Source organism: Rhineura floridana, chromosome 18 (assembly GCF_030035675.1).
Source record: "Rhineura floridana isolate rRhiFlo1 chromosome 18, rRhiFlo1.hap2, whole genome shotgun sequence".
Classification (NCBI taxonomy): domain Eukaryota; kingdom Metazoa; phylum Chordata; class Lepidosauria; order Squamata; family Rhineuridae; genus Rhineura; species Rhineura floridana.
In genome coordinates, this window is record NC_084497.1 from 29906112 (window position 1) to 29921181 (window position 15070).

The following is a 15070-nucleotide window of genomic DNA, read 5'->3' on the forward strand; positions in this document are numbered from 1 at the left end:
TTGCAGACAGGACAGCAAGTCCAATAAGCCTCCTTCCTGCTTCCAGGCCAACAGCAATGCAAAGCGGCAGAAAGTGTCGCACCCAAACTACGTTGTCTACCAAAAACAGGGGATCCGACGGAGCGCGAGGCACAGGAAAGTCCGCGGAGAGAAAGCTCTCCTGGTGTCGGCAAACCAGACCCTGAAAGACCTGAAAATCCAGGTGAGGCAGGCTTTCCCTTGATGGTTCAAGGGGGCTCACCTTGCTGCTGCTGCTAATTAATGTGGGGAGACCTCCCTCCTCCCCAAAACCAAAACGCTTCACTTGGGAATCCAGTTGGAAAAAAGAGAAGGGGGTGGTGTGAATTCCAAGGAAAAGATGCTGCCGGGATCTGTCTTGCCACTGGGGCGTAAGCCCTGTTTTCAAATCCTCGTCTTTGAGGCATTTTGTCCCGTTTTCTCCCCATACTTGAGAGTGCATCAGTGCTCTTTGGCTGACTGGATTGGGGCTGAAAGAAGCGGATAGAAACAGGGCTTCTGAGCCAGGGTAGCACTAATGGGGGGGTAAACTGACGGAAACAGAACTTTTTGCTGAGAGGAGGAGGGCTGGGGGGTGCCCTTGGTTTGTAAGCTGCATGTGGAATTGCGTTGGTTTTGCCGCTGCCCCCAACAACGCGTCTCTGCCTTGTTTGGCGCTCAGATCATGCACGCCTTCTCGGTTGCACCGTTCGACCAGAACCTGTCCATTGATGGGGCGATTCTCACCGATGACTCGGCCACCCTCGGCAGCCTTGGGGTCACTCCGGAGTCGGTTGTTTTATTAAGGGTGAGCGAGAAGAGCTTCCTGCCAGCAGGGCTGGCTGTCCTCCCAGCAGGATATCTGCAGATACAGCCCGGCTTTTCACGGGCCGTAACCTTCACCAGCCAGTTGTGCTGAGCCCAGGGAAGGGAACACTGATGGCCCTCCAGATGTTGTTGGGCCATAATCCCTGACCATGGACCATGTTGGCCGAGGAAGGGGCTGATGGGAATTGTAGTTCCCCACTCCTGCGTTAAGCCATCCCTGGGAAGTGTGAGCACGCCACCTGTGAACCATGCCATGACGGGAGAGTGGGGGTGAGTAGCTTGGTTTGACATCCTTTTGTGGGATAGTGAGCCTGATTGGTTGGAATGCTGGCCTGAGGTCGCCCTTGGCTTGGGTTCAGATTCACCCACCTACCCACCCCCAAAAAAGAGCCATGCACTTGCTGCCTCAGCTTCATTTCTCCCCCCCAGCAAATCACTTGGATATTTGGCCAGCCTTTATCTCCCCCGCCCCCTCAAGTTCAAGGTGGAAAACAATGGAAGTGACAGTCATTTCAGCAAATGGGCCAAATTCGTATCTAAAAACCCTTGTCATCATCCCCCCCCCCCCAATTGCCATCTGCCCTGACCTCGAAATGCATGGCCGGGTGAAGGGGACGTGGCGTCTTCTCTGTCTGAAGCTGTTGCAGACCCCTTGCCAGAACCCCAAAGCCCTTGTTGCAGTAGGAACAGGAACAGTTGGCATCACCGAAAAGGGATGAACAAGAGTCGGTTGCCAGTTCTTGTCCTTCTCTTTTCTCTCTCTCGCTCTCCTGGATCTGGAGTGCTTGGCCTGGAAATGTTGTCTGGCAACCGAGCCAGAGCCTCGTCTCCTTTTTGAAAGGGCGTCTGCTTAAACGAGCTTGCGTGGCTGCTCTTGTCAGGCTGGCCTTTTTTCTTTTTTGTCCCCTCCCGACAGGCTGATGAACCAGTTGTGGACTATGCAGCAATAGACGATGTTATGCAAGGTAAGGAAAGATCTCTCGCGCATGCACCCCGTTCTAGAGCGTTCCTCCCTTTGTCCAGTCCAACCTTTTCACCTACTGTGCCCGGCTGTAAAACAAATGGCAGCCGCAATTAGTGTGTGCGCACAGATAGAAACCCACTTGTAAGGGGGCGGGTGGAACATGAGGCCCTTCCACTTGGCCTCCCAAGTGCCGGCAGAGGCTGCCAAGAAGTTAGTTGCTGAAGCTGTGGGGGGAGGGCCATAGCTCCGTGGCAGACCCCCTGCCTTGCACACAGAAGGTCCCAGATTCAATCCCCGGCACGCACCTCCAGCTGGGGTACTGCACTGGACTTGGTTGCAAGGCAGCTTCCTGTGACCCTAAGCTGGCCGCTGAGAGAGAGTGTTCTGACATGCTTGCCTTTCCTTTCCAGTTTGTATGCCCGAAGAAGGATTTAAAGGTAGGTCCATTAGTTGCTTCCTCCTCTCTCTTCTTCCCTCGCCCGAATCTTGGTTCTGCATTCATTTTTCCGATTGGCTTCCCTTTCCTCTTCAGGCACTGGACTCCTCGGGCACTAACATTTTCGACAACCGCCGGCAACAGAAGTAAGCAGGGCGGGGAGATTTTAAAAAGCATTTGAGATCTGGATGGGCATTCCAGGAACGGTGGACCTAAAAGAGAAAAACTGCCACCCCCCCCGACCATCCTGCCGCTCGACCCCTTCCTGATGGTGGGACCTCATTGTGAAGGGCTGCCCTCAGGCGTCTTGTGTTGTCACAGATGACTCTGGCAGGACGGAGGGATTCTCCTAAGGAGAGCTTCCAACCTGGCACAGCGAAGGGGCCGTTGTTGAGGAGCTTCAAGGAATTGGCTGCCCCTCTTCATTTTTCCCGCGGAGGATGGAGGTCTCCTTGTTGTGCTGCTGGATCTTGCTTGCCTTCCATCCTGCAGCCTTCTTTCCTGGATCTGCTGTCAGTGAGGCGGACATTCAGCTCCCCAGCAGAGTTTTGGGAACTTGCCGGGTCTGCCTCTGGTATCTCCAGCCCTCGTTTGCTCATGCAGGTTTGAAAGGCCCAGTTTCTCTGACGCTTCGTAAATCAGCCTGGACAAGCCCCTTCCATCAGCTGTGCCTAAAAAGCCAGGGGGTGGGGAGAGGGTGGCACTTATTCATTCTGTTATCCAGCAACAAAACCTCCCACCCTTTTTAAAAAGTGGCTTCACATATGAATATGGCCCCTGATAATTATCAATGCTGTTTATTTTGAACAGCTTTCTGCAGTGGACAGAAAGGGGTGGAGGCAGCAGGGTTGGCTTGATTGTGGCTGGAGAGAGGAGTTTCAGCTCTGTAAACTTTGTACCCGTTCACGCCTGTTGGATTCTAGCGCCGAAGTGAGACTCTGTTGAGGGGGGGCATTGGACGTCCTTCGCACGTGCCTGCTTCTTGCAGCTGTGGGGGGGCGTCTCTGCACGAAGGTGTCTTTTAGAACTTCGGGCACTTCTCCAAAAGGGCTCTTTAAATCATCATCATCATCATCCTGCTCAACCTCGACAGCAGGAGTGCGGAAAGCAACTTTAGCATTTCAAATGGGTGGGTTTGGAGGCGAGGGCAAGTTTATTTTCTTTTTGTGACCAAGAGCTGTAAATTTCTTGACTTGTCCTACTTAGGATCTCAACTTGCTGTTCAAGAGAAGGTGGGGAGAGCCAGCAAGGGGTCTTGTCAGGTTTCGCGCAGAGGTTTGGCGTGCTGAGGTTACTTCCGTGTCTCCCTTTGCGGGGTTTTTGGGGGGAGGGGGCCTTGGATCTGGTGAGTAGCCTGGGTCTTTTTTTAAGAGGTGAAAAGTGGAGCTGACCAATTTTATTCTTTCCCAAGGTAAAGAGTACAGTAATAATTGAGTACACCATTGTTAGTGCTCTATGAAGCAGTCTGTCTTTCTCTTCGTCTTAGTCTTCCATTTTGAAACCAGGCCCGGAAGGAGGTTTTAATTGATCTAGATGGAAGCAGCCATGCATGGACTTGTGTAGCCCTTGGGAATTCTGATGTTTTATTTTCTGTTTGCTTTTTCCCCTTCTCCCCCCCCCGGGGGGGTTCATTGTACTTCCTTGATGGGGAAAAAGTGTCTTAATTCACAAGGAAGGCTGATCGCCCATGATGTCTATGTGCATATCTACAGACTGACTGACACGTGACATTGTACCAAACAGCCGTTCCTGACAGTTGCCGCTGAACAGATGACACCGGCTCAAGCTGTGATCACAGTGCTTGTCACCTTTTTTTTATCTGCACTCGCAAAATGTTTTTGGACTAGTTTTCAGAGCCTTATTAAAAGCGTGTACCCGTGGTCAGTCCTTACCTTTATTTGTACTGTATTGCATAAAATGTGGGTTTTTTCATTTACCTGCTCAGATAATTTCTTCTGTATTTTTTTCATTGACCTTACTGACCCGTCACAATGGCTTTTTTCCATTGAGCTTTAAGTGCTCCCTCTCCACTGGTTGGTGTGGTCACAGCCTTTGCCCTGGCTCATCCCCTATCACATGGGGGGGGGACTAGTTAAGCATTCAAAGGCATTAAAACTGCAGCTGCCTGCCTGTGTTTTTCTTTAAATGTTCTTAAATGAGTTTATACCCACCTCCATCAGAAAACTTCTGAGCAAGCTTCAAGCATTTCTAGCTGCCAAAGCTTAGGAAAGGAAGGTGCTGATTTTCCTCACATTAGGGGGGAAAGCCCGTTGCTAGTAGTGAGTGAGTGTGGGCTGCCTTCTCCAAGGAATCACTGGCTAGATTTTGAAAGGAGCATTTTGTTTTACTTTACATAAATAACTCTTCAAAATGGCACTTTATTTTAAGTTGATGATGCCTGGTAGAAGGCATGCCGACTAACTTCCTACTCAGAGACCTCCTGCAGATAGCATCTCAGCCGGAGCGCCGCTCTCCACAACATGGTAAGCGGACCTTTAGTTTTGTGGCACCAGCATTTTAGAGTTCCCTCACCCCTTGAATATTAGACAGGCGCTGTCTCTGTTGCCTTTTCGGAGCTTATTGAAGGCCTGACTCCAGCTCCCTTAAAATTTTGAGTCTCCCTTGTTGCCGCGTGTGTTGGTAACTGCCCACCAGACCATCCATTTCATGCTCTCATTTCCTTCAGAAGCCATCTCCATGGTGCCTTCGCCACAGCTCCCCTTACCCTAGCCTCTGCCTTCCAGATGTTGGGCTACAGCCCTCACCATTGGCTGTGCTGCCTAGAGCTGATGGGAGTCCAGGAACAGCTGGGGCTACCCAGGTTGGGAAAGGCTGCCTTCCTGGCATCCTAAACCTGAGCATATCTAACTGAAATATTTGCATATTTCATATCTCTCTATCCCTCTCCTATCCTCAATTTTCCCTGTGTTTTAACTTGTAGTTGTAATCTCATTGGCCTGCAGGATCTGCCACCTGTAATGCTCTGCATCCACTGATGATTATATAAAGAATACCGGGAGAATTTATATGCTAGAGAAGATAGTATTTTGTTTGTACCTGTTCACTGAAGAAGAAATTCAGTCTGTTTTCTTAAGCCAACCTGCTGCCCCTCCAGATGTTTGTTTATTTATTTATTGAATTTATATATCACCCCATAGCTGAAGCTCTCTGGGCGGTTTACAACTGCCCAGACAACTGTTGAACTGCCAACTTCCATCAGCTCTAGTCAGCATGGCTGTAGGATGCTGAGCTTAATGGGAACTGGTAGCTGAAAATTTCTGCAGGGCACCAGGTTGGCAAGGACAAATTCAAGATATCTTGATGCTGTTTCTGCTATCGGTGGGTGAGGAGGAGTCTGGATCCCAGTTTCAAATCTATGCAGCCTGTCTCTGAAGAAGTCTTTTTGACTCCTAATTAAGCTGTCTTTTGTTGAACCATTCAAATACTTTCTTTTAAAAAAAGGCAAGACAAACAGCTTATCCTCCATGAAGATCCTGGAGGAAAAATCAAAATGACGGATGCATCCAAAAGCTCTTCTGTGCTGCTGCTGATCAAAGCAGCACCCCCCCACACAAAGATACAGCTTTAATGCTCTGATCCCTCTGCAAAAATGTACGTTTCCCTTCTGCCACATCTGCCAAATCAGAAATTGCAGTTCGTGTTACATGTTTCATGCATGTTTCAGATACCGGAAGCAGCACTATGCTGTGGCAAAGCCTCACTCCTTACCATCCTCCTGCTGCATCGCAATGGTGGGTGAGCCTGCGTTATCAGCCGCTGTGGGGCAGCAAGGCAGTTGGGCAGCTCTTTGCAGAAGCAAAAATGCCTCTCGTACTGTAAATGAATCTTTTGAGCATGAAGGTCACTTGCCTCTCTATCCAAGATAGCTACAAGTTGACAGCAGAAGCCCACAGGGGCCTTGTGGTCTACAGGAGGGAAACACACTTGCCCACCTTTTTAAACAATATCCTCCAGCTGAAGAAGTGCCATTTTGCCATCTTAGAATCATAGAGTTGGAAGGGGCCTATAAGGCCATTGAGTCCAACAGCCGGCTCAGTTCAGGAATCCAAATGAAAGCACACCCCTCTTGAAGGCCTCCAGTGTTGGAGAGCCCACCACCTCCCTAGGTCATTGGTTCCATTCTTGTACCGCTCTAACAGGAAGTTTTTCCTGATCAGTTGAAATCTGGCTTCCTGCAACTTGAGCTCATTATTCTGTGTCCTGCACTCTGAGATGATCGAGAACAGATCTGGACTCTCTTTGTGACAACCTTTCATGTACTTGAAGAGTGATATCCCATCTCCCCTCAGTCTTCTCAAGGCTAAACATGCCCAGTTCTTTCAGTCTCTCACAGGGCTTTGTTTCCAGTCCCCTGATCATCCTCGTTGCCCTCCTCTGAACGCATTCCAGTTTGTCTGCATCCTTCTTAAAGTGTGTCCAGAACGATGCAGTCCTCAAGAGGAAATTAGATCACTCTCTAGGAAAACTTTCTGATGCCCAATACAAACTGATTTTTTTCTGATGCTAATTAGCCAAAATTTTCTAAATGTTTTCCAGCTGTATAAAGCATGCAGGAGGTCCCAGGTTCCATCCCCAGGAGCTCCAGGGCTGGGCAGGTCCCCTGCTGGAGCGCTGCTGCCAGGCTGAGTAGACCATCCTGAGTTAGATGGATCAGTGGTCATCTAAAGCAGCTTCCTGGGAAGAAGAGATTTGCTGGCGCATCAGTCCACAAGGCCTGATCCTTGAGGGTCCAACCCTCGCCAGCAACAGTGCCTGCTCTAGCTATGAGGAGCAACCCAACCTGCCAGAGGGTCAAGGCCTTGTGGAGAGCTATGGGGGGCAGCTGCGAAGCTGGAAAGGAGAATAAGAGCTGGTTGGTTGGAGCAAGTAGATCAGACCCCCACACACACTAGAGGGGGCACTAGAAGGCACACCTGGCAACTTCACTCTGCAGCTTTAGGGAGGGCTGAAGGTACGTATCAATATATGGACTTCTGTGATTGTAATTTGTTTTAAACTATTTTTAATGCTGTCGTGTAGTGGCCATTTCAGAAGTGCAGGGTCCCTTCATGCTAGTCACCCCTCACAGCCACACCTTCCTCACTGGCTTGCTCCCCATTGTCATCTCCACACTCCTCAGTTCTTCCCACGTGCAACTTCTCTGGCAACAACAGATGTCCCTAGGAACCAATCAGCATGAAAGTGGGAGTGTGTTAGAGTGTGTTAGCTGCTAAGAAGAGTCTTCTTGGGCTGTCTTAGCTCCTTTCACTCTGACTGGCTACAATCAGCAGGAAAGGAGAAGGAAGCATGTTCGAAGACTTTTCGGTAGCCAACACACTCCCCTTTGGTGCTGATTGGCACATAGGACGCTGGAGCCAGGGGGACCGTGTTCCCAACAAAAGACAGGGTCTAAGACTCCCTGAGCCCTTGGACCACTCCACCCCTGGCTGCAGCCCCCTTTGGGCCCTTAGGGTGATCGGGTGCCAATGACAATGGCGGCAGAGTAGCCCCTCCTGCGGCGGGGGCGCCTGGGGGCCGGCGGCCAGCTCGGGATTTGCCTCCTCGGAGCGCTGCCCCTCCCTCTCTGAAGCGAGGGAGGCAGCCAATGGGAGCGGCGCAGGGGCCGGGGAGCCGCGTGACGCGCTGCCTTGCCTCGCCCGGCTCGCCAGTGCGGCGGCGGCGGCGGCACCAGCGGCAGCGGCGGCGGCGGCTCTGGTAAGCGAAGCGCGGCGCCGGGAGGGCGCTTCGCCACCTGGGCGCTGCGTGCGGCTTCCCCGGCTGGGCTGCTGCGGGCAGGGCGGGGGCGTGCTGGCCGTGGCCCCTGCCTGGCCCCTGCCTGGCCCCAAAGCGCGCTCGGGATGGGGGGCGTACACTCTCCGGCTCCCCTTCGGAGCTCGAGCGCGGGAAGGGTCCACACGCCCCCGCCGGCTGTCTGTTTGGAGAGGACTGGCGGGGGCCTGGCTCTGCTCCGGCCCGGTAAGTGCGGAGAGGCAAGGTGGCGGCGCTACCCGGCTCCTCCTGGTCTTCCCAGTGTAACGTGAGCGGGCACCGTCGAGGCGAGGAAGCCGCCGGCCTTCACCTTCCCGCCCGCCTCTGTTGGGGCTGCGTTTGAGCTGTGGTGAACAGCGAGGATGCGGTTGGGAAGGCGAGAGTGTTCCTGAGCATGTGCCATTCTCCTGCCCTAGGGAGCCCTCTTCCGTCAGGCGCTCTCCAGGTGCTGGAGGCTAGCTGGGGCTTTGGGTTCTGTCTAACCAGGCGCTCCTCAGAGGCAACCCATTGCAATGAATGGGCCTTGGGTAGTCATGTCGTGGCCTTCAATGAGTCTGCCCTTCTGGTGGAGGCGAGCTGTTGGCGCCTTCCCAGAAACTTGTGCCAACCCAGGTGTGCAGCCGTGGAGCCTACCTGCAGGCGGAGCGTTTCCGGTGCTTGGCATGCGCCGTGTCAGTAAGGAGCTGGCTGCGACCATGAGGGGGGTTGCTGGGAGGGGGGGGTTGCCTGTTCCCTTTTTAAAATTCCCCCCTTTCCCCCCAATTGCCCCCATACTCTGTCGCATCCCGTTGAGAGGAGGCCTTGGGAAGGGCTCTTCCGGCCCTCCCCAGCTGGGCTTCTTCTGAGCTGCAGTCTCCTTGCTGCAGGGGAGGATGGAGAGAGCTGCAAGGGAGGAGGGCGAGGGCTGGCTGGCAGGCATACAGGATGGCTCCTGGTCCCCTCTGGGGGGGCTTCTCCTGACCTTCACTGGCCTGCCGGAAGTTGGACAGGTCTGCCTTGCCTTTTTGGACCTCTGGCCGGCCGTGGGACTCTTTGGATAGATGCCTGGGGAAGAGTTGGCTCCCAGTGAGATGCCTCTTGGCCAGCAGGCAGGGAGGCTGGTGGACCTGTCACCAGAGACCAAAATGTGTGTGGTGATATCGGTTGAGCAAATGGCAGCTGGGGCGGCGTGGGGCAGGGGGAGAGGATTTAAGTTCAGTGGTCTCTGGGTAACGGTCCCCCGTGGGGAGGAAACGCGAGAAGGGAGCCAAGCCGCCGGTCGCCCCCTCCCCGCTGGGCATTGTGGTTGCTGCAAAGGGCCCTTCTGTATCCGCTCCTTTGCTCCTTTGCTCTCGTGACCGCTGTGGTTGTGCCAGCTTACAGGGACCGTGCGGGAGCGGCATGGACGATGCTTGCTGGCTCATCGAAGCCACGTGTGGCCTCTGTGTGGGTTGGGCCCTTGGCTTGCAGTGGTAGCTGCTCCCCCCTCCCTTTCTGGTGAGTCTGTACAAGCCCAGAAGGTAGGCAGGGCAGGCTCTGTTGCTGGTAGGACCATAAGGAGCTACCTCATACAGAGCCTGACCATTGCTCCATTTAGCTCAGTATTGTCGGCACTGACTGGCAGTGGCTCTCCGGGGTTTCAGACTGGGTTCCTTCCTAGCCCTGCCCAGAGAGGCTGCTGGGGATTGAACCTGGAACCTTCTGCTGCTGGCACAGCAGGTGCTCTGCCGCTGAGCTGCGCCCCCTTCCAGCTTCATGGGGCTGCAGAGTGAATCTTGGCCTGTGTGTACGTTTGTTGTCTTGCTGTGAAAGTAGCTGTGCTGACAGACTGCTAACTGGAAGGGTTTTGGGGCAGAGAACCATGTGAAGAGTGATGGAGTGGGGGATGGATGCAGCCCTTGGAAGGTGGAGGGGCCATGAACGTGCCACGGGTGGGATTGAATTGCTGGGGGGCCCTCACAGTGACTGCTGTGGTACAAGCAGGGTTTGCATTACAAGCTCTTTAGAGGCACATTATTTAACTGCAGAGATGTCGCTTTCTGACCCCGTTTCAGTACTCCCTGGTCTTATGCAGGCCCTTATCAAGGCAGAGAACTGGGGGTGCCATTCCTAGAGAGCCCTTGCTGTCAGCAGGGATTTTGCCAAGGCCAGGATTGAAGATCCTCTTTGAACTCTGTGTCCTCTAGATAAGGCAGATGCTTCTTCTGAGCAAAACAACAATACATTGAGTAGCATCCACGTCTTCCTCGGGCTGGTTGTGGGAAGGCCACAGCTGCTGCTTTGCACGTGGCCCATTGCTCATCACTTTTGTGCTGATCCGTGTGTGGTGTGTTCTAGTGCCGTGGGCCCTTTTGATCAGCCTAGTTGGGGCCTGAATCAGCCCTGCTGAGGGGGCTCTTCCTCCCACAATGGGCAGGGGCAAATCCTTTCTGTTGGACACTTCCAGAAAACAGTAGTTTCCATATGGGTAGTCTGGGCGCCTTGGGAAGGATTTGTCTCCCATTCCTGTGGCAGGTAGGGTCTTGGCATGCACATGCGTGTGTACAAGCGCCCGCCAGGGGCATCAAGGCGCATATGGCCTATATATAGTTGGCATTGTTTGGCCCTCGGAATTGCAATTATCCCCAGTGACTCATATCTACGGTGTGGGTGGGAGTGGGAGATGCGGGGAGGGCTTGGGGGGCGGTTGTGATTGTTGGAGCTGATGGCAACTCATGTGGGAGGCGGCAGCAGGCTGGAGACGGTGCTTGCGAAAGAGGAGTGTGCCTGTCTTTCCCTCCACGTGCTGTCGCTGGCTTCAGTCTGCCAGCCAAATCTGAGCATCTTGCTCTGACCTTAGAAGCACAGTCAGAGGGGGCTCGCTTTCTGTCCCTCCCGCCCGCCTATGTTCTCATTTTTTCCCCCATTTCCCCCTGCGGTTCTGAGCGAGAGCAACTCTGCAGCCTCATCGTTGCATTTCTCTATGTTGCCCTTCCTGTTTGTAAGGACATGGGGAGTGGCCGTATTCTGACTCGGACCAACAGCCCATCTAGCTCAGTACTTACTCTCTGCACTACCTGGCAGCCTCTTTACAGATATTCCCAGACCTGCCTGGAGATGCTGCCATTGGGGAGTGCACCTGGGGCCTTCTGCATGCCATGCAGCTGCTCTGCCCCTGACCTGTGGCCCTTCCCGTAAGGAGGATGGCAAGAGTATGATTCCCGCATCTTGGAAATGGCTGTTGTCACAAGGCCTGTGGCCAGCCGTGGTGGCTGCCTCTCGCCGCAGTGCCGTTGCGTGGCTCACCCTCACAGATTCCTTCTGCTGGTGGACTAGATCAGTGCCACTGCCTGCCTCTCTGCCGCATGGCTGCATTTTGTGGCCCATTTGCCCCTGCCTTTCTGCCGGCTGCTCTGAGTTAGTTCCTCCTCCTAGTCGTCCTCTGAATCGCACACTGGGACATCTTAGGCTATAATTAACAGCCAGATCCAGCTTCCAGCTCTGCCAGATTCCGTAATCTGGCATTCTTCTTGGTGGCTTCGCACCTCCTACCACCCCACCCCCGAGCATGCTGAAAATTTGTTGCCTGGTTTCTTTTCAGAAAAGCCAGGAGGAGCCCTGCATCCTGTGGTGCGCCCACATCCCGGGGGAACTGATGCAGTGTGGTTGTTCAGCGTGTGAGGCCAGAGTTCCCTGGTCCAAATACTCCTCAGCCGTGAGCTCAGAAGGTGTCCCTAGATAAGCCTCACTCCTTGTGCCTCAGTATTCCCGTCTGTAATACGGAGGTGATGATACCAACTTACTTTACAAGGCTGTTGCTCCAGCACGTTTCATCCATGTGGTTATATCTAAAGAGAGCGGTAATGCTGGTCGTTGGTCCTGCATCTTATTGGCGGTCCCTTGGAGAATTGTCTAGACTCGGGAAATGGCCGTGTGTGTTGTGTTAGAGAGGAAAGATAGCTAGAGGTGCTGCCAGGGACTGAGTCTGGGACTTTCTGCATGCAAAGCAGGCGCTGTGCTGTGGCCTTTGAGGCCTTTTCCCTGGTAAGAAGCTACCACCTTCTGTCTCAAGCCATTTCCCCATCTAGTCTGGTACTGTCTGCTCTGACTGGCAGCAGCTCTCCAGCAAAGAGGGTCCTTTCTCCATCACCTTCTGCCTGAAATCCTTTTAGCTGGAGATGCTGGGGACTGAACCCAGGCCCTTCTGCACTTGCTGTGGCCCACTTCCCAATACTAAACGCTTCTTGGTTGGTTTCCTAGCCAACGCAGATGCGGCTTGATCTTCCGATATCGGCAGCAGAGCAGATGGCTGCTTTTTCTCTGCCTGTTTTTGCCATCAGAAAGATGCTCATTGCAATCACTCATCGAGCCCACGGATTCCGAGATGACTGCTGCGATTGGGGGGTTTGGGTGCTGGGGAGAGTAACGCTGTGCTGAGTATTCAACAGAGCACTGGGGTGGGTGGGTTGGTTATGGACTTTGGTGACGGCTGTCACTTGGCCGGGCAGGCATAGTGTGTGCGATTGTAGGGAGGTGAGGGCTTGCCTTGTGACCTTAGCCAGGTCTTCTGGAGGAAGCAGCCAAGAAGAGCCGGCCTGCTGGATGAAGCCTAAAGCCCGTCTTAGTCCAGCTCCCAGCTGGATGCCTCTGGGAAGCCACTCGGGAGGACCTGAGTGCAACAGCAACACTCTCCCCACTTCTGACCCCAGCAACAGTGGGCATGGGATGTATTTAATGGCAACCCTACAAGGCAAACTTCCTCCGTGTGGGGGGGGGGAGATTCCAGGCTCGCTGTCCAGGTGCTGGATGACTCATAATGCCTATTTCCTGCCTGGTTAGGTTAGTGCTGGACACTGCCCAGTAGGGGGCACTTTCCGGCCATGGGACAACCACCCATCCTCTCCTCACAAACCTGTTGGCCAACAAATCCAGTGGAGTTAGCTGCTTTGGTCATCCACTGAGATCCTGGGTAATTCCTGGCGCTCGTGTGTGTCAGGGCAGGATGCGGCCACCATTTCTGCGCTGTGGCCACCTGAGAAGAGGAGCCTGGTCCTCCTCCGCTTTCAAGTCTGCAGAGGCCTTTAGTACCACAACATTGCCTGTTGACGGGAAGTCCTCTGGGCCACTCTGTCAAGCTGCAGGCTTGGATTGGGAAACCATTGATCGTTTCACCTTTGGGCAATGGCCCTAATTTACTGCAATAGGAGGCACAAGGGCTAGAGGCCACTGAGAAGACGTGCCCTTTGCCTTCGCCCACATCTGGTGCCCTCCAGACGTTTTGGACTGAAACGTGCAGCAGCCCCAGCCAGCACAAGATGAGAGCTTCAGTCGAAAAACACTTAGAGGGCACTAGGCTGGGGGAAGACTGGTGTACACTGGGCCGGTGTTGTTGGTAGCCGTTCACTGGTGAAGGAAAGGCACTCTGCACATGTTCCATGATCTCTCAAATGCTATGTCCGAATCCTGGCACTGAACACAAGCTCTTCGGCTGAGTCCCGATCACGTCTGGCTCCGATTCAGATCTGTATAATGTTGCCGAATAGTAGTGGGAGGACCGTGCTCTCTTGGAATGGGCACCTGCCCCCCAGGGCAGTCAGGGAGGCTGATGTTCCCAACTTCTGGTTATGGTGATAGAGTTACCCTTCTGCCAAGTAGTTCAAAGTGGTGTCCGTGCTTCTCCCCCACTTTATCCTCGCGACAGCCCTGTGACGTAGGTGAGGCTGAGATATAGGGACAGGTTCAAGATGAGCTTCATGACATAAGGGGGATTTGAACTGTGGTGCCCCCAGTCCTGGCCCAGCATCTAACCCCGAGGTCCCTGATGTGGCACCTGTTGGCACCACAGTCCCCTTCCAAAGGACCCCTGATCCTCCCATTTTTTAAAAGTTGAGGGTTGCTTTTGGGGGGGGCTGCCTGGCTTTGGGGTGCTGTCTGCATTTCTGGTCTGTGTTTTATTTGCCACTTTTGGGGGGTCTGAGCACACACCCTAGTTTTTTTCTGTGAAATTGGTATTTTATGGTGCCTGCGGCATTCCCCTAGATTTCCAAATGTGTCCTCTAGCCACACACTGGCTCGTGTTGAGGGTGGCTTGACCAGCAGAGCTAGTGGGCCTGGGGTTGTCTTCAACTAAGTCCAACTCAGAGTATACCTATTGAAATTAATGCACCCGAGGTGGCTGTTATGACGCTTATATCCCACCTTTGCCCCAAGGAGCACGAGGTGGCATACAGTCATGGTTCTCTCCCCCTCCTGATTTTATCTTCACAACCATCCTGTGAGGTAGGCTAGGCTCAGAGACAGTGACTGGCCCAAAGTCACCTAGTGAGCTTCATGGCCGAGCGGGGGTTTGAACCCAGGTACTATTTGCGCAACTCATGTGTGCACCCTTTCTCAACCCCACCCCTCCCAGAATGTGGGTGCTCTGGAACGTTGCCCATTCTGTGGCTCAGGGCCTCTCTCCGGGACCCCTGTAGCTGGATCAGGCCAACAGGGGCCCATCCTGTCCAGCCTTCGGTTCTCACAGTGGCCAACCAGGTGCCCCAAAGGGAATCCCACAAACAGGACCTGGGCGCAAGTGCAACGCTCCCCTCCTGCGGTTTCCAGCAACGGGTATCCGGAGGCGTCGTGGAAAAGGCGCCTGGGATCATCTAACTGAAGAGACTGTGCCTGGGAGCTCCTTGTGCCCTTGGAGGAGCCCGCCTGGCCCCTCTTGGCTGGCACCCGCTGGCTGGCTTCTGGCGCTAGCAGGTCCCCAGGCAGACCTTGGCACCAGCTGGAGTCAGGGAGCGTTTCCTCGGGGCACCATTGATGATAAGGCAGGCTAGCTGCCCCCCCCACCTCCCCAGTTGATTTCCTGGGCTGACACTGCCAGCTAGCACACCTGCAAGACAAACACGGGCCCAGGCTTAGGTTGCTGGGGCTTTTCCAAGTGCCCTTGGGGCTGGCTGCAGCATGCTGGATAGGTTTGTTCCGGAGGAGGGCAGCGCAGCAGGCGGGGGAAGCACAGGGCCCCTCCCTCCCGAGAAGCGCAGGAGCCTCCCTTTCTTCCTGGCCGGCCAGCTCTGTGGAACTCTGCCTCCTGTAGACCCGCCCAGGCCCAGGCAGGCATCTCTGCTGCA

General features: G+C 54.1%; 2 protein-coding genes across 6 annotated transcripts in view; both read left to right on the top strand.

Annotated features, from left to right (window-relative positions):
• USP48 (ubiquitin specific peptidase 48) overlaps positions 1–4161 on the top strand; it is a 36071-nt gene extending 31910 nt beyond the window's left edge. For 2 of the 3 annotated variants that reach the window (XM_061600838.1, XM_061600836.1), the window contains exons 24-28: positions 47–202; positions 680–805; positions 1742–1790; positions 2200–2226; positions 2322–4161. In XM_061600838.1, coding sequence (XP_061456822.1) covers positions 47–202; positions 680–805; positions 1742–1790; positions 2200–2226; positions 2322–2344 — 381 coding nt within the window. In that variant the 3' untranslated portion in view covers positions 2345–4161. The remainder of the gene's footprint in view (positions 1–46; positions 203–679; positions 806–1741; positions 1791–2199; positions 2227–2321) is intronic. The other variant, XM_061600837.1, reaches the window with a different exon arrangement.
• Positions 4162–7891: 3730 nt separating this feature from the next.
• The window catches only part of RAP1GAP (RAP1 GTPase activating protein), a 59220-nt gene continuing 52041 nt past the window's right edge, over positions 7892–15070 (top strand). The window contains exon 1 of one of the 3 annotated variants that reach the window (XM_061601080.1): positions 7892–7940. The gene's annotated coding sequence lies outside the window, so the exon portion shown is untranslated. Of the gene's footprint in view, positions 7941–8155; positions 8202–15070 lie in introns of those variants that run through there. The other 2 variants (XM_061601078.1, XM_061601076.1) reach the window with 2 other exon arrangements.